Source organism: Aulonocara sp. 'chitande type north' Nkhata Bay, linkage group LG7, assembly GCF_057382095.1.
Source record: "Aulonocara sp. 'chitande type north' Nkhata Bay isolate Kocher_YH1m ecotype deep benthic linkage group LG7, A_spYH_male_GT1.1, whole genome shotgun sequence".
NCBI lineage: Eukaryota > Metazoa > Chordata > Actinopteri > Cichliformes > Cichlidae > Aulonocara > Aulonocara sp. 'chitande type north' Nkhata Bay.
Genome location: NC_141350.1, coordinates 14464794 through 14487581, shown reverse-complemented (window position 1 = coordinate 14487581; position 22788 = coordinate 14464794). Strand labels below are relative to the sequence as shown.

General features: G+C 40.1%; 2 protein-coding genes across 5 annotated transcripts in view; one reads left to right on the top strand and one right to left on the bottom strand.

Annotated features, from left to right (window-relative positions):
• Window positions 1-361: 361 nt before the first annotated feature.
• LOC147324783 (acyl-CoA Delta-4 desaturase-like) lies at window positions 362-7364 on the top strand. The gene is made up of 13 exons (XM_086298837.1): window positions 362-497; window positions 945-1208; window positions 2633-2743; window positions 3028-3225; window positions 3443-3544; window positions 3613-3738; window positions 3824-3884; window positions 3971-4047; window positions 5425-5522; window positions 5736-5832; window positions 5964-6043; window positions 6534-6659; window positions 6747-7364. Exons 2-13 carry the CDS (start codon window positions 999-1001, stop codon window positions 6796-6798), a joined length of 1338 nt encoding a protein of 445 aa, XP_086154963.1. The 5' UTR covers window positions 362-497; window positions 945-998; the 3' UTR covers window positions 6799-7364.
• A 60-nt stretch (window positions 7365-7424) lies between these two features.
• eps8l2 (EPS8 signaling adaptor L2) overlaps window positions 7425-22788 on the bottom strand; it is a 28400-nt gene continuing 13036 nt past the window's right edge. For 2 of the 4 annotated variants that reach the window (XM_086298835.1, XM_086298833.1), the window contains 14 exons: window positions 22616-22725; window positions 22450-22520; window positions 22210-22336; window positions 21166-21254; window positions 20999-21073; window positions 20111-20259; window positions 18905-19073; window positions 18781-18815; window positions 18574-18679; window positions 18219-18341; window positions 10687-10762; window positions 10406-10559; window positions 9454-9586; window positions 7425-8399 (listed from right to left, as the gene is read on the bottom strand). In XM_086298835.1, the coding sequence (XP_086154961.1) occupies window positions 8322-8399; window positions 9454-9586; window positions 10406-10559; window positions 10687-10762; window positions 18219-18341; window positions 18574-18679; window positions 18781-18815; window positions 18905-19073; window positions 20111-20259; window positions 20999-21073; window positions 21166-21254; window positions 22210-22336; window positions 22450-22520; window positions 22616-22725 (1495 nt within the window). In that variant the 3' untranslated portion in view covers window positions 7425-8321. The remainder of the gene's footprint in view (window positions 8400-9453; window positions 9587-10405; window positions 10560-10686; window positions 10763-18218; window positions 18342-18573; window positions 18680-18780; window positions 18816-18904; window positions 19074-20110; window positions 20260-20998; window positions 21074-21165; window positions 21255-22209; window positions 22337-22449; window positions 22521-22615; window positions 22726-22788) is intronic. The other 2 variants (XM_086298834.1, XM_086298836.1) reach the window with 2 other exon arrangements.

Genomic DNA, 22788 nt, shown 5'->3' with positions numbered 1-22788 from the left:
TGAAAGACAATGAGCAAATGATAGTCATGCAAAGTGAGTGCACATTATAAGACCAGGGACCCCTCTTCCTTCCTTCCCAATGACTTATTTTCAAACCCACTGACTCATCGACCATTAACTTGGACAAGGAGTAACATCAGGCATCACTAAGAGGCTTCACTTATTGTATTTGCAAATTCGTTGGTTGCACTGTATTTTTTTAAAAAGAAGAAGAAGAAGAAGAAGAAGGGCGAAACAAATGGCTTATACCACATCAAACAAAGTTAGAGCCATTAAACCGGTTGCCCTTTCTGAATTAGAAAATGTGCAGGGAGCTTATTGAGGCCACCCTGGCCAGCGAGGGGGGGGGGGATATACTGAGCGCCGATTGGCCCAGACACCCTCGAATGATCTGCTTGGAGTTTGTACTTGATGATCGCTACATAAAGCGGAACTGAACCTTTTTAACCGCTCTATTGTGACTGAAACCCGAGGAGAGAAGTTGAAAGCCGGATGCTGTAAGTTAACATTCATCCTCTTCGTGTTATTGCCTGCACGGACACCCACCCTTGTTGTTTAATTGTTCAGTTGTGGGACGATTAATCCGTTTTGGTGGCGCTTTAGTCACTTTTGTGTTGGGTTTTTACACGTTAACCTCGACTGGACTTTTTCCAGCCTGTGCATTCACGTATAAAACAAACTTATGTGCTGAGTATCGATGCATCTGGCGGCTAGGTTGATGTTTAATGTCGACACAAAATCTTGGAGCTTTTGCTTCACCAGCAGCTTCAGTTGGAGGCTGTGGGATCTCATGAATTATTAATGAGGATGTTGCACTCTTCTGTGTTTTCCTTGCGCTACATTCGGTGTATTAAACTCAAGAAAACACTAGCATCAAACTACATCTTCCCTGCGTGTGCTGCTCCTTGCGTAAACGGTTAAAAGGGCCCCTTTTTTACACCCAGGTCGGACTGGCACTTTAGAGCTCAGGTGCATTCAGACCAGAGGCAGCGGTGAGGATGGGACGTGGAAGCCAGCAGACGGTGCCGGGAGAGCCGGACAGTGGGAAAGCTAAAGGCGTTTACACCTGGGAGGAAGTGCAGAGCCACAACAGCAGGAATGATCAATGGCTGGTCATCGATCGAAAGGTTTACAACATCACTCAGTGGGCCAAAAGGCATCCAGGAGGGTTTCGCGTCATCGGCCACTATGCTGGAGAGGATGCCACGGTATATTACGTTTATATGTTTTATGTACTTTCCTTGAAAATAAATTCAGAATGCACGGGCTTGTGCATTTATGTTTGCTTGTTTTTATTTTATTTTTAATAATATGAAAGTTGTGGTGTTTATGAATACCACCTAAATATTGTGATTAACTACAATTCTGGGAGTGAGAACGTGTTGGAGGTGGACCACGGTTTTTTTGTTTTGTTTTTTTAACTGTTAAACGGTTAAAAAAATTCCGGTATTTACACGACTGTAAATGACTTATTGGCCTATGATCGATTCATTTTGAGCCAGAAACAAACATTGCTGTCAGGTACAAAGAAACTTTTTTGGGAATTTTATATATCCTTTATTTATCAAGGTAAAAAGTGGCACTGACATTAAAAATGTCTAAAAGATACTTTCAAAAGAGGTCATTGCTTTTCATATTATATAACCCTTTCATAAATCCTGTTTACCGATATAAGCAAATATATTAAACATAAAAAACACATGCTGTACAAACACTGGAATTGGATCCATGGATGGCTCCACAGAGCAGATGGCACTGGACACTATTTAAACTCTTTAAGTCTACTTTTTACTCTGCTTAATCGTACTGGCAAGTATAGTTACTAATATACTTGAAATGGACACATTCCTGGGTATTAAATAGTCATTCCAACATTTCTGTCAGAGCTTTCATTCATGTAATAATCTCTTAGATCCTCAGAAAAAACACTTTTAACTGTTCTGGGGTGAGTAAGGGAGATCATGCATCTCCACACCTCTGGAGGAGACCTCCTATCAGAGATCAACTCTGTGTTAACAGTTTTATCTTAATCTTAAGACACACATTTTCTCTATCTTTCGGTTGTTCTTAGTGGTCTTACTGTTTTGTTAATTGGCATTTAATTTTATCAATTGATCTTTTTCTATCTACTACCTACTAATTAATTTTTTATGGATACTGATCATGGCTGTAAGAATATTTAGACCTTCTACAACACAAAGCCAGCAAGTCTTTCTCCCACTGTGTCTCTTTCTTTCTGCATATATTTGTGAATGCTGTTGTTAAGAAAAACATGCTTGGAATTAATTTGATTCACTTGATATTTACTTTAAATATGTCCTGCATGAAAAGTAGTTTACACACCAGTCTACAGTCTACACCTGGACCTTTTGCCACTCCTTACATGTCTATTCATTCTTTGGAGCTCTAACAGAACGAGAGTTCCCCTTTGAGGTTTTATGAATAATGATTCATGAAAAATAAAAATAATACCGGTGGTAGTAAACTTGTTTTTACGCAACATGGTTGCAAATACATAAGTATGTTTACCAGAGGTTTCTTTTTGATTTTGTGACCCCTCAGAAGGATCAAAACTATTTTCAACCACTAAATAATTTCTACTAGCTTACATTTCCAATTTTCTCTCTTTCAGGAGGCATTCACTGCTTTTCATCCTGATTCCAAGTTCGTGCAAAAGTTTCTGAAGCCGCTGCTGCTTGGAGAGTTGGCAGCAACAGAGCCAAGTCAGGACCAAGACAAAAATGTGAGCCTTTGATTCCCTGAATAAAGGACCTTGTTTAGATGCGGAACAGAAGTAGGCCAGCCTTTTCACAGATCTGAATTCCTATTCATGCATTTTACAGTGCTGGGAACAGCTGAGATTCCTGATGCTCAGGTTTCATTGCCGGGTTTAATGCCTCGTTTCTCTGAATCAAAACCTAAAACGGCTAAAATGCAAACATTTTTCTTGATTTCACAAGTGTCACATTAGTACATAACATCCTCTCAGCTTTACAGAACTGTTTGTTTCTTCTTCTCTGAACCCAGGCAGCCATCGTGCAGGATTTCAAAACCTTGCGAGCTCAGGTAGAGAAGCAGGGTCTGCTTCAAGGTCAGCCTTTGTTTTTCTTCCTCCACCTCGGTCACATCGTGCTGCTAGAAGCCCTCGGATGGATGCTTGTTTCAATGTGTGGGACGGGCTGGATACCCACCTTACTGTGCTCGGTGATTTTAGCAACCGCTCAGGTAATTCAGACATAAACTTTAAATGGATCCTAATATGTATTTCCTTATTTTCTGACATATACACTTTTACAAAGGTGGATGCTTACATTAAACACAAAGTTTGAGATAATGAGATAACTAATCCTCAACCTTCGTCAGTAAGAGGATTAGTTCTATTGTAGTAGAATCTCAGAATAAACCAGCCAAAAACATCACATAATGCTTGCTACTTCTTTAGGCGCAGGCTGGATGGCTGCAGCATGACTTTGGTCACCTGTCGGTCTTCAAAAAGTCCACCTGGAACCACGCTGTCCACAAGTTTGTCATTGGTCATTTAAAGGTAACCTCTCTCAGTTATATTCTTTTCATATAAATTAAACACAGGTATTAAAAGATCGATTTTCTCAGGGAGCTTCGGCCAACTGGTGGAATCACAGACATTTCCAGCATCACGCTAAACCCAACATCTTCACCAAGGACCCCGATATCAACACGCTGGACACCTTTGTACTTGGACAGACTATACCAGTGGAGGCAAGTAGCACAGCACTAATGTTTCTAATTTCTTCAGTCATATGATCCAACTTCTCATCACCCTCTGTTTACCTCTGTGTTACAGTACGGGATAAAGAAGATCAAGCACATGCCCTACAATCACCAACACCAGTACTTCTTTCTCTGTATGTTTCTTCAGAGTCATTTAACAAGAATAAAAAACTATGACAGCTTTGTTTTAAAAAGCCTTGTCTTTTTTTTTCTCTTTCAGTGGGACCTCCGCTGCTCATTCCAGTTTTCTACAACTTTAATATAATGCACACCATGATAACCCGGCGATACTGGCTGGTAAGCTCTCAGCCTCTGAGTGGTGTAGTGCAGTTTGTATAATTATTTTCCATTTGATGTATCAGGCTGTATTTAGCCTAGCAAAGGAAACGTGAGCTTAGAGTGCTAAAGAAAAACATTACAGTAAAATCAGAATAGCACAGGTGGTAGCAAACACACAGTTTCTCCTCATTTTCAGAGGCTTAAACTACTAACTGATTATTCTGTGACAAATTAACCAGATAAAAGAACGAAAAGCAAAGTTCATTTCAAATATTGAACTAGCATTTAGTAGCTTTTCATTGTTTTTTAAATATTAAGCCCAAACTGATGTCACTGCAAGGGAAGGAGGCCGGCCATCATTTACACCTATCAGAGAGACAGCAAAAACTTTAGGAGTGCCCAAATCAATGATTTGAGACATATTCTTAGAAAGAATGAGTGGACAGCCGGCTCAGTAACACCAAAAGACCTGAAAGATCACAGAAGACAACTGAAGTGCACGATGGCAGAACTATTTCCATGGTTACGAAAAACAGCCGTAAAACATCTAACCAAGTCAAGAACACGCTCGAGGAAGTTAAAGTATCATTGTCAAGGTCTGTGATCGAGACACACCTTTGTGAATGAAAATACAGAGGGTTTAAAACAAGATACATACAGCAGATTATGGTTAAGAACTGGAAGACCAGACTATGCCAGAAATTATGTGAAAAAACCTGCAAAGGTCTGTAAAAATCTTTGGACAGATGAAAACAAGAAGAACTTGTACCAGAATAATGTGAAGAGAAAAGTATGGAGAAGGAGAGAAACCCAATTGTCTGTCAAATATGGTGAAGGCAGTGTTATGCATGAACCTGTATGTCTGCCAGTATCCCCACTGGTGCTTAGTGAAACAGGAGTTTCTCAAGGCAAAGAATGTGAAATTCCTCAAGTCAGTCACCTGATCTCAGGCCAACAGAGCAGCTTTTCATTTACTGAAGACAAAAGTGGAGGCAGAAAGTGACGCAGACAGCAGCTGAAGGTGTCTACAGTAAAGGGATAGCAGAGCATCTATGCTAATCTTCCAATTGTCATTGGCTGCACAGGATTTTCATACACGTACTAAAAATATTGCTTATATTAAATAAAATTGAAGTAGTTTGTTAGTTTAATTTTGAGCCTCTGAAAATAAAGGACTGCGTATGAAATGGCTGTAATTCCCAAACAGTCAATGCAACATTTTTGTTAAACCTCTTATGACAGATGAAGGGCTGCACTGTGTTCTGATCAGAGGCAAAACTACAAAAAATGTCCAATAAATTATGGACCCAATTGTACAAATACGATAGTGATGAATTATGACTCTTGTTAAGTAAGACATTATATAAATCATATGAATGTTCTTGTCTTGTGAAGGATTTGGCTTGGGCCATGACATACTACCTCCGCTACTTCTACTATTATGCACCTCTATACGGCGTGTTTGGCTCAGTGGCGCTCTTTTTTTTTGTCAGGTAAATATTTAGAAAGAGAATTAACCAAAGCATTATGTGATTGCTCTTCCTAATAAGGCATACTTTAGTTGTTACACTGTCTTAGATTAGATTCTGGGTGAAAGAGTCACCTGGTCCTATCAGTTGTAGTATACCTTATTAGGAAGATTTTTTTCTATTCTTTCCGTTATCCCTTCTACAATGAAAGTTATCATGTTGTTATTCATTTTGCAGGTTTTTGGAGAGTCACTGGTTTGTGTGGGTGACTCAGATGAATCACATACCGATGGACATTGATCATGAAAAGCACAAGGACTGGCTGACTATTCAGGTACCTGTACCTATTTTACCAGCAAGGTTGTGCAAAGGTTTTGGACACTTTGATTCTTCCATCGCCCAATCCTCATAAATGTCCCTGTATCACAAATATTGATCTTATTTAGGCTTTTTTCTCGTCTTCAGTTACAATCCACCTGTAATATTGAGCAGTCCTTCTTCAACGACTGGTTCAGTGGGCACCTCAACTTTCAAATCGAGCACCAGTAAGTGAAATGAGTGCAGCAAATGCAGACAAATGTATGTTCAGTGTGCTTTCACAAAGTCGAGTACTAGGATTAAAATAGAAACAACCATTTTGCAGACACAAGCAGCAAATGTCCATAAAACCTCTCTGAATCAGGAACTAGAATCAAGCATCACGCTTGTTGTAAATATAGAAAAAAATGGTGAAAGAGTGGTGTCATCACATGCTAAAGTCAGGCCTCCCCATTTAACCACTTGTGAAACTGCCTCTAATGGCAGCTCTGTGGGGGGGAGCACACACACACAGACATGGAGTCACATTCTGTAAACACAGTTTTTCTGACAGAACTTTTTGTAGGAGCCCAGTCTGCATGCATCGTTCCAGTGCCTTCATAATTTAACAGCTGTCATTAATATGAAATTGTTTGGCAACATAGAGAGACTTTAAAACACAAATTCTCAGACGCTATCATATCTGACAGAAGCTTCCTGTTTCTTTTCTCTCTCAAGCTTGTTCCCTACCATGCCGCGCCACAACTACCACCTGGTGGCGCCACAGGTCCGCGCACTCTGTGAGAAACATGGGATTCCTTACCAGGAGAAAACTTTGTGGCGAGGCCTTGCTGATATTGTCACGTAAGTATTATCATAATGGAGCATTGACGAGGTTGAAAACACACACAGACACTTACTTGTTTTTCCTATTTTTTTTCTTTTCATCAGGTCACTGAAAACCTCAGGAGACCTCTGGCTCGACGCTTACCTCCATAAATAACAGACTGCATTTCCTTCACTGATGTAAAAAAAGTGTTTTTCATTTTTGCATCAAAAAAACCCAACTAATTGTATCTGTCTGATTATTAAAATCAAGCCACTAGTGGGGGAATGACCTTTCTTATTAATGCTATTGTTAAGTCTGGGGTTCTCGTAAGTTGCCTTTGAGTGTCTTGATCAACAGTAGCCATTCTTTTTCAGTTTAGTCAATTTGGCAGATAAAACATGATCATTTTATTGCTCAAAGGTGTGGTGAGGTAAAGCCATCTGTTGGCCATCCGTCCATTCAAAATTGAGAAGAATTGCATCTCCTCCTACAGTTTCATTCAGAATATAATCAATGATGTCCTAATTGGTCATTACACACACGGTGCTCTGGGGCCAAAGTCACATTTTTCATGTGAGCCAGATGAGCTACTATGTCACTGATGTTCTGGTTTCTCACAAACCACTATTTGTACAATATTAATTTCATTATTTTCTGTCAAAATTAAAATTGTAACCACTTTAAAATGCAGCTCTTGTTATTCTGTTTCAGTTTACAATAAATAAACTGTGCTGACTGTTTCTGGTCCTCTGGTAAAATTGATCCAATGACAAACACAAGAACCATACTGACAAAAGACATACAATTAAGACCGAGTTTATTTATTCATTTTTGAATCATTGTCTTTTTAAAAACTATATACACCCGCTTGAACGTTTCTCTAAATCTCCACTTATTCATTACCAGGATTTACATATCTACTGCACATACTGCTTGTTATTCTGGTGCTTGTGCAGCTTACACTGCAAAACGCCTTGCTGCTAAGAACACGTTAATGGCAGCGTCTCACTTTTACAGACAAAATCTTCATGCAGAATTGTTGCTTGCTAAGTTTGCCAGAATGTCTGAAACCTGATTAGCAAGAATATTTGTTTTAATACTTAGTGTTGATGAGCATTAACCAACCAGGCTGAGAAAATGATACCTGCTAGAAGTAACACAGAGCATGTCTATCTTTTTTTTTCTTTTTTAACTCCTGTAAACAGTTACATGAAAACAGTTGGCCATATATCAGAAAGCATGTCAAGCATTCTGGCACAGATTTTAAAACACAATCGCTAAAATCTACTTTTTTAAAGGTATTTTAGTAAACAGCCTCATTGTTGATGGTGAGCATGAACATTAACTGCACTGCTCATACAAATATGTACATTACATGCAAGTCATGCATACACGTGCTCACACGCACACCGAAGTGTACGTAAATTCATAAGCTCCTTTTTTCTTTTGTTTAGCAGAAATCTTTGTTGAGAAAATTTAAGGAGACAAAGAGAAAAAATGCAACACAATTAAGAAAAAAACGCTTCAAAACATACACGTTGGATGATACAAAATAAATATACAATTAAAGACATACACAATATTTCAGTATTTGCCAAGGCAGATCAGAATTAACTGTAGATTGATTGAAGAAGCTGGTGCACTTAGAAAGCTGTGAAGGAGCTAGATGACTAGATGAATTGTTTAGGTCAACAGGCTCAGTCTTTGCTGCCGGAGTCGATCCTCTCCTGCCGCCGTGTCAAGATCTCCTGCAGCTCTGAGGTTCCACCGCTCTGCTGTAAAGGAAGCATTGGTGTCTCTTTAAATATCGTTTGATGCTGAAGATGTCAGATATACAGACTTGCATATATTTACAAAGCAGTAGCTTTAGGATTTGTTTTCTTCTAAATACAGTTCCAAAGTTCCTGTGTCCATTTTAAATGAGGCACCTGCACAGACACCATGCTAACGCTAAGCTAGCCAAGAACCCAGGGTGACATTACCTGAGTGAATGCCAACCCCAGCCCAGCAGCTAGATGCTGAACTTCAACAATAAACAAGCAGATGATCAGTCAATCTGCAGCTTCAGTTTCTACCTGCTCATGTTTCTAAAGTAGAATCACTGAGGTGTTTGCTTTGAAGTCTTTTTGTGCTCGTTTTCATCTTTGCTTTTTGCTGTCGACTGTGTTCATTTCAATGCAGCGCTGTCTGAGGTTCAATTCTTCATTCTCCTACAGAGAGTCCTCAAATTTTCCTATTGTTTAAATTACAATATTTTCAGCAAACGATAAAACCTACAAATTTCAAATTATTCAGACTAAACAGTTTAAAATAGGCTTTAACTTATTTGTAAAACACCGCGTTCCATTTTTAATTTACATTTTTCTGCAGCATCTCATTGCTGTGAATAAACTCAGTGAAAGATCCAGTTGGTGGTTCAGGAATATACCACACTGCATTGCAATATATATTTACATTCGTAATTTGAGGTTATTAATCTACGTTGTCATTTTTTGTAACTTTTTTGATTACACTTTTGTGTAGCTGTGATTATGAAGAACATGTTAAACTGACAAATTCTTTCTACTTAGTACGGTCTCCATCTCAGTGAGTACATCCACTTTTTATGGCTGTATGTACATTAAGTATAGAGCGTGAATCACTATGAATCTGAAAGCTGACAACAGATTTTACATGCATCTACTTGACTTAACAATCTTGGAAAATTACTGAAAGTTAAAAAGTGGGCATTTTTCATACAGCATCTAAAGGCTGTCAGATGTTCAGCAATGAAAGCACATCTATCAAATGAAACAGCTGTGTAAGCAGTGTGCTGCTGAGGGGACTGACCTCTAGCTGTTCTTTCTGCACGGTGACCAGTGAGAAGACGCGACTGCCTTCATCTCCACAAACAGCCTTCAGTTCTTCTTTGTTCAGGGAAAACAGCTGAGCCCCAGTCAGGATCCCCAGACAGTCAACAGTTCTGCAGAAAACAGTCACACAATTAAAAGACAGTATTTACTAAAACAACATTGCTTCCAAAAGAGAGCACACTGCTAAAGGACCATTTAAAAAAATGTATCCCATTATAACAAAGCATGACAGGAAAAGATACGTATCATCAATAATATTATTCACATTGTCATTTCCTGCACCTGGGTCACGTGACAGGCTCACTGAGACATGTTGCTATACTTAGACACAGCTTAGCTTTGTGCTAAATGCTAACTAGCCACATATGCCAAGGTGGTAACGCTTATATGGTTACAGAGTAACAAGGCAAACAGACACAGCCACCCCACTCTGCATCTGTTCATAAAATAAAGAAAACCTTTAATCACTCCTTTCTGGCATCTCTGTCTGAACTTAAATACATCGCTTTTTTGCACCAGACTACACCTCGAGGCTAACACCTTTTAAGCCACTAGAGGTCAGTAAAGACATGAAATTCAGCAAGTGATACTCAAGTTGCTGTCTAGGACCTAATATTTATCAAATATAAGAAATACACATTAAAAAGACAATAAATCCTCTTTCTTTCAAATTATTTCTTTTCAAACCAACTGACTTATTTACTGTTTACTTGGAACAAGGATGCACAGAGCGAGATGATGCAAATTCTTTGCAAAAAAGGCTCATACTGCACCAAACATCTACTTAGCGAATTAGAAAATTTGTTATGCACCCTATGTGGAGTTTAACAAATGATTTGGCCCACAAGCTGTGAGTTGTTTATCCCTGCTTTTAAGGCGTAGGGAGGTATTTTGATTTGGTGGATTAGTGAGAGTTGTGGGTAACTTACGATTTTGAGAAGCCTTTTGAATTGAGCCATGCAGTCACTTGCTCTGGCTTTGAGCTAGATTTGAGCAGGACTTGAGCGCTGGCTGACGGTCGTTCCACGTGCAACTTCCTTGGGGGCTGCTTGTTATTGATTTTAGTCAGCAGCTCCTCTATCACTGCAGCATGGAAATATGATGGAGACAAAAGTCAGAGCAAGAACAGCTACCTCTTAAAAAAAACAACAAACAACAAACAGGGGGAAAAAAACATAACTGGAATTTCTGATTACTTTTTAACCCTTACTTTCACTCTTGGGTCTTTCCTTCTTGAAGCTATTTCCAGGGCTTCGAGACCCAGGGGAGGACGGGCTGTAACCTTGCTGCACACACAGAAACACAAACACAGGTCATGAGAAAGCAATCAAAGCCAGCATTATTCCAAAAAACTGGTTTGTCTTTTATCTCATTCTGCTTGACTAATTCTTGCCAAGTAGCCAAAAGCAAAGTACGTGTGGGAGGTTCTCACACATAGACAAGTGTTTGCTGGAGGGCATTTCTTTAAGCAAGCAGCAGGTACCTATAAGAATGCAGCGTAAACTTTTCTTATTTACGAGACCACTTTATTACAGCTCTATCATGAAATGATAACTTGACTTTAATCCCGGAAGTATCCTGTGAAAGAAAATCATATCCAGCTAGTGATAAAGAAACCTTGACCTTTCTCGTAAGCTTATAGGGATAATTAGTTATTGTCGTCCTGGAATCCATCACAACACCTTTTAGACAATACATCTGGGCTTTTTCAGAGGTGGGAAGTAACAAAGTACAAATACTTACAACTTTTTATTTTTATTCTTTAAATGTTTTTTTACACAGATATCTTTAGTTTCTACTCCTTGGAAAAATTCCTTAGAATTTTGGTTCAGATGTATCATCTATGGCATTTATACTGGGAGTTTACAGGGAGTGCAGAATTATTAGGCAAGTTGTATTTTTGAGGAATAATGTTATTATTGAACAACAACAACCATGTTCTCAATGAACCCAAAAAACTCATTAATATCAAAGCTGAATGTTTTTGGAAGTAGTTTTTAGTTTTAGCTATTTTAGGGGGATATCTGTGTGTGCAGGTGACTATTACTGTGCATAATTATTAGGCAACTTAACAAAAAACAAATATATACCCATTTCAATTATTTATTTTTACCAGTGAAACCAATATAACATCTCCACATTCACAAATATACATTTCTGACATTCAAAAACAAAACAAAAACAAATCAGCGACCAATATAGCCACCTTTCTTTGCAAGGACACTCAAAAGCCTGCCATCCATGGATTCTGTCAGTGTTTTGATCTGTTCACCATCAACATTGCGTGCAGCAGCAACCACAGCCTCCCAGACACTGTTCAGAGAGGTGTACTGTTTTCCCTCCTTGTAAATCTCACATTTGATGATGGACCACAGGTTCTCAAAGGGGTTCAGATCAGGTGAACAAGGAGGCCATGTCATTAGTTTTTCTTCTTTTATACCCTTTCTTGCCAGCCACGCTGTGGAGTACTTGGACGCGTGTGATGGAGCATTGTCCTGCATGAAAATCATGTTTTTCTTGAAGGATGCAGACTTCTTCCTGTACCACTGCTTGAAGAAGGTGTCTTCCAGAAACTGGCAGTAGGACTGGGAGTTGAGCTTGACTCCATCCTCAACCCGAAAAGGCCCCACAAGCTCATCTTTGATGATACCAGCCCAAACCAGTACTCCACCTCCACCTTGCTGGCGTCTGAGTCGGACTGGAGCTCTCTGCCCTTTACCAATCCAGCCACGGGCCCATCCATCTGGCCCATCAAGACTCACTCTCATTTCATCAGTCCATAAAATCTTAGAAAAACCAGTCTTGAGATATTTCTTGGCCCAGTCTTGACGTTTCAGCTTGTGTGTCTTGTTCAGTGGTGGTCGTCTTTCAGCCTTTCTTACCTTGGCCATGTCTCTGAGTATTGCACACATTGTGCTTTTGGGCACTCCAGTGATGTTGCAGCTCTGAAATATGGCCAAACTGGTGGCAAGTGGCATCTTGGCAGCTGCACGCTTGACTTTTCTCAGTTCATGGGCAGTTATTTGGCGCCTTGGTTTTTCCACACGCTTCTTGCGACCCTGTTGACTATTTTGAATGAAACGCTTGATTGTTCGATGATCACGCTTCAGAAGCTTTGCAATTTTGAGACTGCTGCATCCCTCTGCAAGATATCTCACTATTTTTGACTTTTCTGAGCCTGTCAAGTCCTTCTTTTGACCCATTTTGCCAAAGGAAAGGACGTTGCCTAATAATTATGCACACCTGATATAGGGTGTTGATGTCATTAGACCACACCCCTTCTCATTACAGAGATGCACATCACCTAATATGCTTAATTGGTAGTAGGCTTTCGAGCCTATACAGCTTGGAGTAAGACAACATGCATGAAGATGATGATGTGGACAAAATACTCATTTGCCTAATAATTCTGCACTCCCTGTAAAGTGGGCTGGAGTGAGTGTAGGTGTTGTGGCCTTGGTACTTCAGCATCATGCTAGCTACAGAATAGCAGTGAGCATAAAGAAAGTAATGTTTTTTTTTAATGGTAGGCAATTTCAAATTCAGTGTTTCTATCAGCTCAACAAACATCAGCAAACACACAAACTGTTTGTGTGCAGTTTGTCGCACAGTGCGTTGCTAGCTAAATGTCCAGATGCTGTATTTCACAGGGAGAGAAAAGAGGGCAAGATAAGTTCATTCAGAGATGGAGAAAGATGTAAGAAAGCCAGGAGAGGAGAGGAAGAAGAAGGAAGAAAAACTTTGCATGAAAATACTCTGTAGTTTTTAAATGGGATAAAGAGGTTACTTTACAGTACTGTGGGGAATTTATAGTAAAGCACTGCGCTGGGCTGGTGCACAGTGGCTGTGGTGCTTATGGTCAGTTACAGCTTACATGAAGTAGACTAATTTCCATTTAAGATGATGATGTTTAGATTAATTAGCTGAATTCCAACTTTATACCAACTATATGCTGTCTAGTATAAAGAAACAGTATAATGTTAGTGTCGCAGATGGACATCACCCACCATAACTTGCGAAATTCAGTTGTGTAAATGCACAAAGAGCAGCACGTCAGCTGATCACAGCCCATAAACTAAGAAAATATACTGACGCTCACATTAATTATTATGATTTGTGATTCTTTCCCCACTCTGAGCCACTACAGAGATCTTAGAGTAATCTATCTATCTATCTATCTATCTATCTATCTATCTATCTATCTGTTAGGGGTGCAAGATACTCGTATCGATATTGAACCGTTCGATACAGTGCTTTCGGTTTGGTACGCATATGTATCGAACAATACAAAATTTTTAATTTATTTTATCAACTTTCCTTCTGACGATGCTGTCTGTGTTGAGCGCTCAGTGGATCTGCGCTCGACAGTGCAGCCTAGGCGGAGTAGTCGAATGCAGATTAACTGAGCACAGGGCAAGCTAGCGAGACAGAAGTTAAGCTCTCCTTGCAACATGGCAAATTGAACCCCCCCAGATCTGGCGTTTGGAATTATTTTGGTTTTCATGTGACTTATGACCCTGAAGGTAAGCGCGTCATGGACTAAAGTAAAACAGTATGTTGGATGTGCCACGCAATGCTCAATTACATGTGTGGGAACTAGTGTGTTAGCGCAGTTAGCTCGTTAATGTGTTAACGGAGATTTGCCCTGTTGTGGCGTTAACGACATTTCAACGAGATTAACGCTGACTGCACTAGTGGGAACACAACGAATATGACTGCACGTTTACACTGACATCATCCTAGTGCAAAGACAAGTGGAAGCAGACAAAAACAACAAGCATGCATGCTACAAACTTTACCCGAGTCATTTAGACAGCCGTTAGCACATGATTCTCCTTATGGGGACCTGATATGTTTAATATTGTGGCGAGCTCAGACAAGGTGGAGACGGAGGTGTCGTTTGGTCTTGCTTCCCGTGAGCTAGCCAGGGAGCACAGCCGTTTATTGACATCTGCAGAAGAACACTGCCGCTAGCTAACTGCTCAGCGCGGCAACCGCACAGCAGCAACAACAACAACACACAGGGCGCCCTCTGACCCCGGAAGGACACACCGTCGCAGCGAGAGGGCGTCACCCGTCACTATGGCAACATAAACAAAACATAACTGTACAAACAGAACCCTGAACAGCCCTGACCCGCTACAATATGCTGCTGAGAATATAGCCCAGAAGAAGCGTATAGTATAGCTTTTATTTTGGAAAGAGCCATTTCTGTGTAATAAACGCTCTTTTCCAAAGATGAGTGATTCCTCAATCAGATACAGGGCTTGCAAAATCGCTAGCCAGACGTCCCGGGGTTAGCGATTTTTCCAGTCAGGCTACCAAAATCTATCTGCCCTGCCCGTCGGGCTATTGTAGGAAGGAAAAATATATGTCAATGCTTTTGCATTCTTTCGGAAATGTAGCTGGGTAATTATGTCATTGGCATCGATGAGCCACTGTCAATATGTGACATATTGAAATCCCGTTTGAATTTGCGCTTGTTTTTTGCTTTTACTTTGCAATCACGCAAACTGTGTATAGAGAGCAACAGCACTGATTGGTGAGTGATGATAATTTGCGCACCAATTCCTCTGACATCGTCTTATCAATCGTTAGCTTACTATGCAAACATGACAAGTGAAATCTCCCGCAGCTTAAACATATGAGAGGTTGATCGCGCAGAGAATCGCTGACCGTTGTGTGTGTGTGTAAAAGCAGCAGGATATATATTTCAGTTCTGCTGAGCCAAATAAGACAGGTCAGGGTGAAGAAGTGACAGCCAAAGAAAAGCTTACCACAAAATGGAAAAGTTATGACAAATCAGTCTATAAGGCAAAAAGAAAGTGCAGCTTTATGGTTTCATGGACAAAAGAATTTCTGTGGCTGCAATATGACGAGCTATATAACCGGGGCTGCACATAAGTGGTCCGCAGGTGCGCATTCGCTGTCAAGAAAAAAAAAAAAAAAACGCGCACAAGATATGAAGTTGCAACGCGTGTTTGCATACATAAGATTTTCTGGAGGAGGACAGACATTTGTTTAGAACTCTTAAAGATGTCGAAGAAGCAAGCTCCTTTAAGCAATTACTTTGGTGTTCCTCTACCTCCAAACAAATGTCAGAAGGAGTCCGAACCACAAAAGTAGCGCGTATTCTCGGAAAAGTGGTTGCAGGAGGTGAGCTGGCTTCAAACAAATGATGAACGCACAGAGATGTGGTGCGGAATGTGCCGTGAAAATCCCACTCTAGCCCCCAAAACAGTGCTTTTATATGGACGCAAACGCGCGTTGCAACTTCTTATCTGGTGCGCGTCTTTTATTTTGACAGCGAATGCGCACATGCGGACCACTTGTGTGCACCCGTGTAAATAACATGATGTTCTGCCGGGTGTGTTGTTGGTTTTCTCTCGATTTCTGAGTCGACAAGCGCCTTTGTTACTGGGACCAGTCATTTTAAGAAAGGCCCCCATTAGAACCCATGAGAAATGCAAGAAATGCATTATTGCTCAGTCTGCAATATCTTTCCCAGAACAAACACCAATTGCAAATAACATACGAAAAATAAACCTGAAAAATCTGTTTAGAACAGCGTACTATGTTGCAAAGAATGAACTACCACTGGCAAAATTTAGCAGTCTTTGCAAACTTCAAAAAGCAAATGGCCTAGATCTTGGTTCCACTTGTCTCTTACCCGTGACTTCAGTGGAAATTTCAAATTCAGGATCTGACACAGACTGATTCATGTCCTACACAGTTCTTACAAGTTCATAGAAATTTCTGTTCAATTAGAACCAAGTATTTGAGTTGATGATTGTAATTTTTATACAATGTTGTAATTTGTTTTTCAACAATTTTTTTGATTAATGTTTTGTTTCCTTTACAATATTATACTTTAATGTATAATATTGTAAAGGAAACAAAACATCAATCAAAAAATTTCTCTCTTTTTTATTCGGGCTACTTACATTTATTTTGGGCTACCAAAAACTGAAGAGTCCCTGCCCGAAGGGCTACCAGGGATTTTGAAATTTTGAGAGCCCTGAGATATATTTATTTTTTTAATTACTTTTGTTTCAGCAACATTAAATTTAAAAACTGTACTTTTGAGTTAAAATATATATCTATAAGTTTAATAAATGACAAATTAAAAAAGCATGAACATTTTTTTTGTATCGAAAAAATATCGAACCGTGACACCAAAGTATCGAACCGAACCGAACCGTGAATTTTGTGTATCGTTGCACCCCTACTATCTATCTATCTATCTATCTATCTATCTATCTATCTATCTATCTATCTATCTATCTATCTATCTAGTATACTTTGCATAAAAACAGATAGAGAAGAATTTTGGTAGAACTGTCCTTCAAGGATCTACTTTTTACTTTCTTACTCTGAGTACATTTCAGAGCCTGTATTTTTTACTTTAACTTGAATAAAGAAGTTGATTTAGTACTTCAACTTTTACCAGAATATTTTTAACACAAGTATCTGTTCTTCTACTTAAGTACAAAAAGTCTGTACTTTTGCCTCCTCTGGTCTATGAAGTGAAGATAAGATTACAGCTAAAGTGACATGGCTCTGTACAGTGTAAACAAAGGTGAAGAAAAAAATGAAAAGTATTATTTGTCCTGTGGCTGCACTGAATTCTTTTATTATTGTTACTAAAAAAACCCCCCACTAAAAAACACATTCTTTTTACAGACACATGAAAACATTTTCCTTCCTTTCTTTTTCCAAAGCAAAAAATGGAAACAAAACAATGGACCATTTTTTTAGGTATCTTAACCAAGGGTTGAGAACGGAAAAGAAAGGAAAAGAAAAGATCAAATTCCATGCAGCAGAAGCACTTATATGATCTTATTTTATTACACACATTGTTTTTCCTTGGCAAAGTCTGGCACTGACCAAAATGCAGCCTGACTGCTGAGAGCTCAGTCAGAAACCCTCATGCTGCAAGCAGAGCTGAGAAACAGGCTGCTGAGGCATGTGAGAAGTCACTCAGTGTGGCTATATTAAATTACACACTAGTTTAGACACAGAAGAATATCAAACAAAATAACATCTAAACAGCTAAGATGCATGGGATTTAAAGGATAAAATAAAACCCAGATGTAGCCCATCCAGCTCATGATACTTCACAAATCACAGGTAAATCGTAAGTAATGCATGAAGTACAGAAAGAAAGTTACAAGTTTTGTTACAACAAACTAATTAAAATTCACTGAGAAGTCAATAGAGTCACATCCAGGACAAATTAATTACTAAAACCTGACCAGCGTTTTAGGAATAGCAGAGATTCTTATGAAAATAGAAACAACCCCTGTGACCTTGAACTTGAGTACAGTTTGGTTAAAGACCCATCAGGTGATCACTGTGTTTCACTGCATTCTGAGTAATACTCTAGCAGGAATAGCAATTCTCGCGAATTGTGGCGGGACGGATTCATGCCTCATCGTTGCCATTGCATGAGCTCATCGGCTCTTGGGCACGATGAACTAACAAGTCACTTTTGTTTCATGACATGAGATGCCATTGGTAACAGCTATGTTTTTCACAAATTACTATCAATCTAATCTAATCTGTTATCGTGAATGCTTTATAGCAGTCAGATGGACTTCAGAACTGTGGTGTCATGACTAGGAAGGATCTTAAACTTTGGGTAAACAATAAAGTCTAAACAGTCAAAAGTGTGTGTTTTATTCGTTTTCAAATAGAACCAAAAAAGAGTTTTAAAAATGCAGACGGGCGGGTGTTGGTCACCTGGTAGGAGTAGGGGACCTCTGGCTCTTCTATTGTCACAACATCCAGGATGTTATATGGGACATAGCCGGCTTGCCCGCTGCGGTTCCGTAGTTTCCACCACTGTTTTTCATCCTCTAACACCTGCAAAAGACAGTTCACGCATTACTCCACTGTACTGCAAATGGTGACAGACGCTTGACCTGTGCACAGCTGAAATTGGTTTGCTACCATTTGTGTTTTAGCACCATATGACGGGTTTACAGGTAACACACTCCCATTCAGCAGATAAAATGTCCAAGTTAATGAGTAAAACTATCAAATTGGTTGAAATTACAAACGTCAAATGAAGGACAAAAGAATATGTCATTACAACCTCGAGGACTTCATCCTGCAGCACTGACAGCTCGTTGGCATTCCGCGCGACAAAGCTGTAGCGAATTTTGGCATATTTGGGGGCCTGAGGGATCCCATTGTAGGACCTGTGGAGACACATGGTGTCAAAGTTTTATATTTTGTGATATCGCATGTGGAAAAACACCAAAAAATAAATAAAAATTATGTGGAGGACCTCATTACTTACCCATTTAAGGGGCTTGAGGGATGAGGCCTGTAATACTGAAAAAGAACCAAAAATAAATAAACAAATTTACAGATACCGGCATTTATTTTTTCCACAGGTAGGGAACATTTAATAAAAGCCTTACATCCTCAGGTTTGTGTTTACTGTAAGTTGGGCTTGAGGGGGAAGCTAGGGGGGCAGAGGGTCCTTCCGTTTCCCACGGGGATGTCAAGAAAAGATCCGCCGGCGGCTCCCAGCCGTTTCGAAACTTCGGGTAATAAGGAGGAGCGCACTGATCCCTCGGCCACTCGGCTCTGCAGGAAGACGAGTGAAGGGATGGTCAAAAAAATTGCACTTGAGCTACTCTACTGTGGAGACAGAGCTAGCAGTACCAGTGCAGATGCTGAACTGGTCATTGCTGTTCATGGGGAAACTGCCATAATGTTCAGGGGGTGCTAAACTTCTTCATCCATCCAAATCTATGAAATCAGATCTCACTGCACAATGAAAAATGATCATAATTTGCTCAAATTTTTTTTTAAATTTTCAAGGTGTTTTGCGTCCTACAAATGCTAATTAAGACAGGGGATATATCATTAGAAGAAAATGCAGATTTTCATCTGAAAATGCTTACAGTATGTTGAAGGTAACCGTAACACTGTAGATTTATAAATATATTATAAATATATTTATTCTTAATTTTAAACATATATGTTTTTTTGATGTTCTATTGAAAAAGCTGACTGTAAATATGAAAAATGACAGCATTACTCACATAATTTTAACTAGCTTACTATGACGTCTTGTAATGATTAGACATTAGGTCTATCGTACATGAACCTCTTAACTATTTTACAAACAAACAAGTACAAATTCCTTGCAGTTCTGCATGCTTCTGCAATTGAGGCAAATATGTAAGTACCTGCACCTGTTACTGTATGTCATGCTTGTGCCATGAAACACATTTGACACTGGGACAGATAATTTAGGATTACATTTACTATATTTAGATTTAGAATTAGGACACAATAACACATGCATGCATGACATAAGCCAGCTTTGGCTTCATTTAGTTTCAGTCTCTGTAGATTAGTTCAACTTTTAATTGTCATACCGGTATATCAAATTAAACATCGCTGCTAGAGTAAAACATCCTAAAACAACACTTTGCAGCCCTGTTTAGCTTTGTCGCTTCTTTAATTGCAACTGTAAAACGTAGTTCAGCATTTTACGCAGGACCACATGGTCACCCCGACCCCCCGCAGGGCAAGATTGCGACAAAAGAGATCCATGTCACAAGCACTGAATCATAACCAGAGTGTTTGTATCCATGACAACACCGCAAATATACCTGGGTCTGGTCCAACCTTCCCCAAGCAGTTCAAAGATGGTCATTTCTTTTGGTGTGAGGTGTCCCCGCAGGAAGTCAACAGCATCTTTACACAGGTGAGGAGACATGACTGAGCGCGGCAGGTCAGGACTTCCACAGCTCTGCAGCACCTGTAGATGCACCAAGTGTTTACAGCTGGCATAGCATTCACCATACAGAAGCATTACGGTGTATTACCTGTAAAGGTATCACTTAGAGCTCTTTTTACATTTTTTTTAAACAGTTATGCAAACTTGGTATTTGAGTGTTGAATTCAGCATGTAAACGTTTACCATTTTCACTTTACTGCACAAGTAAAAGTATTTAAAGAGGAAAAAAATCATTTTAAAATGTCCGAAATAGTAAACTGCTCGGAATATTTTGAGTTTCCGTATTTTGACACCGTCCTTGGAGGACAACTAGCGGTCAAGGAGGCGTACTGTATGAGGCGTTTTCTTTTTCTCAGCTGCATAAAACCAATGTGTTCAAAGATTACTGCGCCATATAAACAGAGTCTGGTTTTGCGCTTCCATCCAGCAGTATCGAAGGTGTGGCAGAAGACTGTGGTTTAGAAAACCAACATTATGTAAGTGCAGCTGCACCTGTAGTATAGCTGAAAACCACGTTGCTCCAGTCTGGTGAGAGTTTAGTGGGTGTGTTACAAAGCTAAAATGCCTGATGGCAAAAATGCTGAACTGCTCTCATCTGTGAACTGAAAGAGGCCTTATGCGTTCCCATCAGATATGCCTGTGGGCTGAGCTCAGTCAATGCTAAGGCATCACATGACAAAACTAACAGTAACATGCATGCATAGAGTATATTGTTGACTTTTGGGATAATCCACTTATGTGAGATCAGAAAAACTCTTACCAGCTCCAGAGGGCCAAAGAGGAAGTGAACCAGCTCAGATGCACTTGGGTTCTGTATGTGTTTCTTCAGTTTGGCCTGCAGGGAGCGCAGTGACAGACACACAGCAATGAGGCGTTGAAGAGACAACAGCTGATGAATGAGGGAGGCTAGGTGCTTTGATATCTCACCAAGAGGTTGAAGGCCAGTTTCAGTTTCTGCAGGCTATCAATGAACTCTGCTTCAGAGGGGGGCTTGGCTCGCAGGGTCAGCACGCCCTCTGCAAACAACCAATGCAACAATGACCACACACAGACTCCAGAGTTACCCGCCGGCCACACAGACACAATACAGATGGGACACAGTTTTCACTTTCTGGCCAGAGGTCAAAGTCATAAAAACCTGAATGCTCATCTAGTCAGAAGCTTATGGCTTTTGTTTCCAGTGAAATAAAAGACAATGACACAGAAATGGTAGTTAGCAGATAGCCTCAATCAGCTTTATAGATACAGGTCACCTTTGGCCAGAGAGTACGAGAGAACGTGGTGCAGCAGTGTTTCTCAACCTGAGCTCAATAGCTCACAGTTATGAGAGGTTCAGAATGACATTTGACTGATAATTCTTACCCAGATTAAGTGACAGTAGATAAGACACTGACCTCAAAGTTGAGAAACAAATTCTCAAAACGGAGAATTCGTCACTTCCAGCACACTTGACCACACATCGTTATTACCAGACGATGTGGATAAACTCACACATGTGCGTTTGTCTCCTGACCCCACACAAGGACAGTGTCGCATGTAATATGCACGTTACGCTTAACTGCACACGCGTGTTGACATAAAACATCACATCAGCGCCAGCGTTGGGCAGTAAAACATTACTCAGCAACATTTACAGTAATATTATTGCTTTGTGCAACAGTCACAGGAGGCGACTGCTTTGACGTCACACACCACCGCCTCCAAGAGAGATCAAACAGAATATCGGTTTGTTTTGGTTTGCCGTCATTTTAAAGTGGAAGAATGCAATAATATTACTCCAGTTATAAGAGTTGCATAATGAGAATCGTATTACTTAAAAGAAGCCCAAAGTGGCCACTACTACAACACATACATCAGTGGATGAGAGTCCTTGGCCACAGAACACAAAGAGACACAAACATGGCGACGTGAGCAATATGAACATATTGTCACTGTGTTTGTGCCACCAGATGAGAAGAAAGGGAGACAGACCTGCTGGTCCTTTCTTCTTATTCTTCTTACTCTTGTTGCGCTGGTTGAGCTGAGCAAAGGCCTCTGCTGCCTTCTGCAGCCGTGCCACAAAGATCTCAATGTCATCCAGGGCACAGTTAAGGATTTGCTGAGGGGGACAAATGCTCAGGTTTAGGCTTTGAAGAATGTAGCTACATGAGACGTGAAAGGAGCAGCGTAGCATATTAGCAGGTGTCCCTGTGGATAAAGAAAGGCACTCACCACATCCTTCTCAATGCGCTGGGCCAGCTTTTCATGTGACTCTGAGTCACTTTGCCTGAAAGCTCGTCTGTCTACAAAGACAAAAAGAGACAAAAATGAATCAAATTGACCACTGAACAAAACATTTAGAATAAAAAGCGAGCCGTGGATGCGTGTCAAATCTCACCCTGTGTGTCCACGGCTGCCACTCGTCCCCTTGCGGCAGGTGGTGGGCCCTTAGGGGCCGACGGGGGGAGGATAGTCTCTCTGTGACGCTTCATTTTTTCCTGGTTCACCCTTAACGGGAAGACATGATGACAAGTTAGCTCGCGGCTAGTTACCTTCTCAAATGTGTCTTTG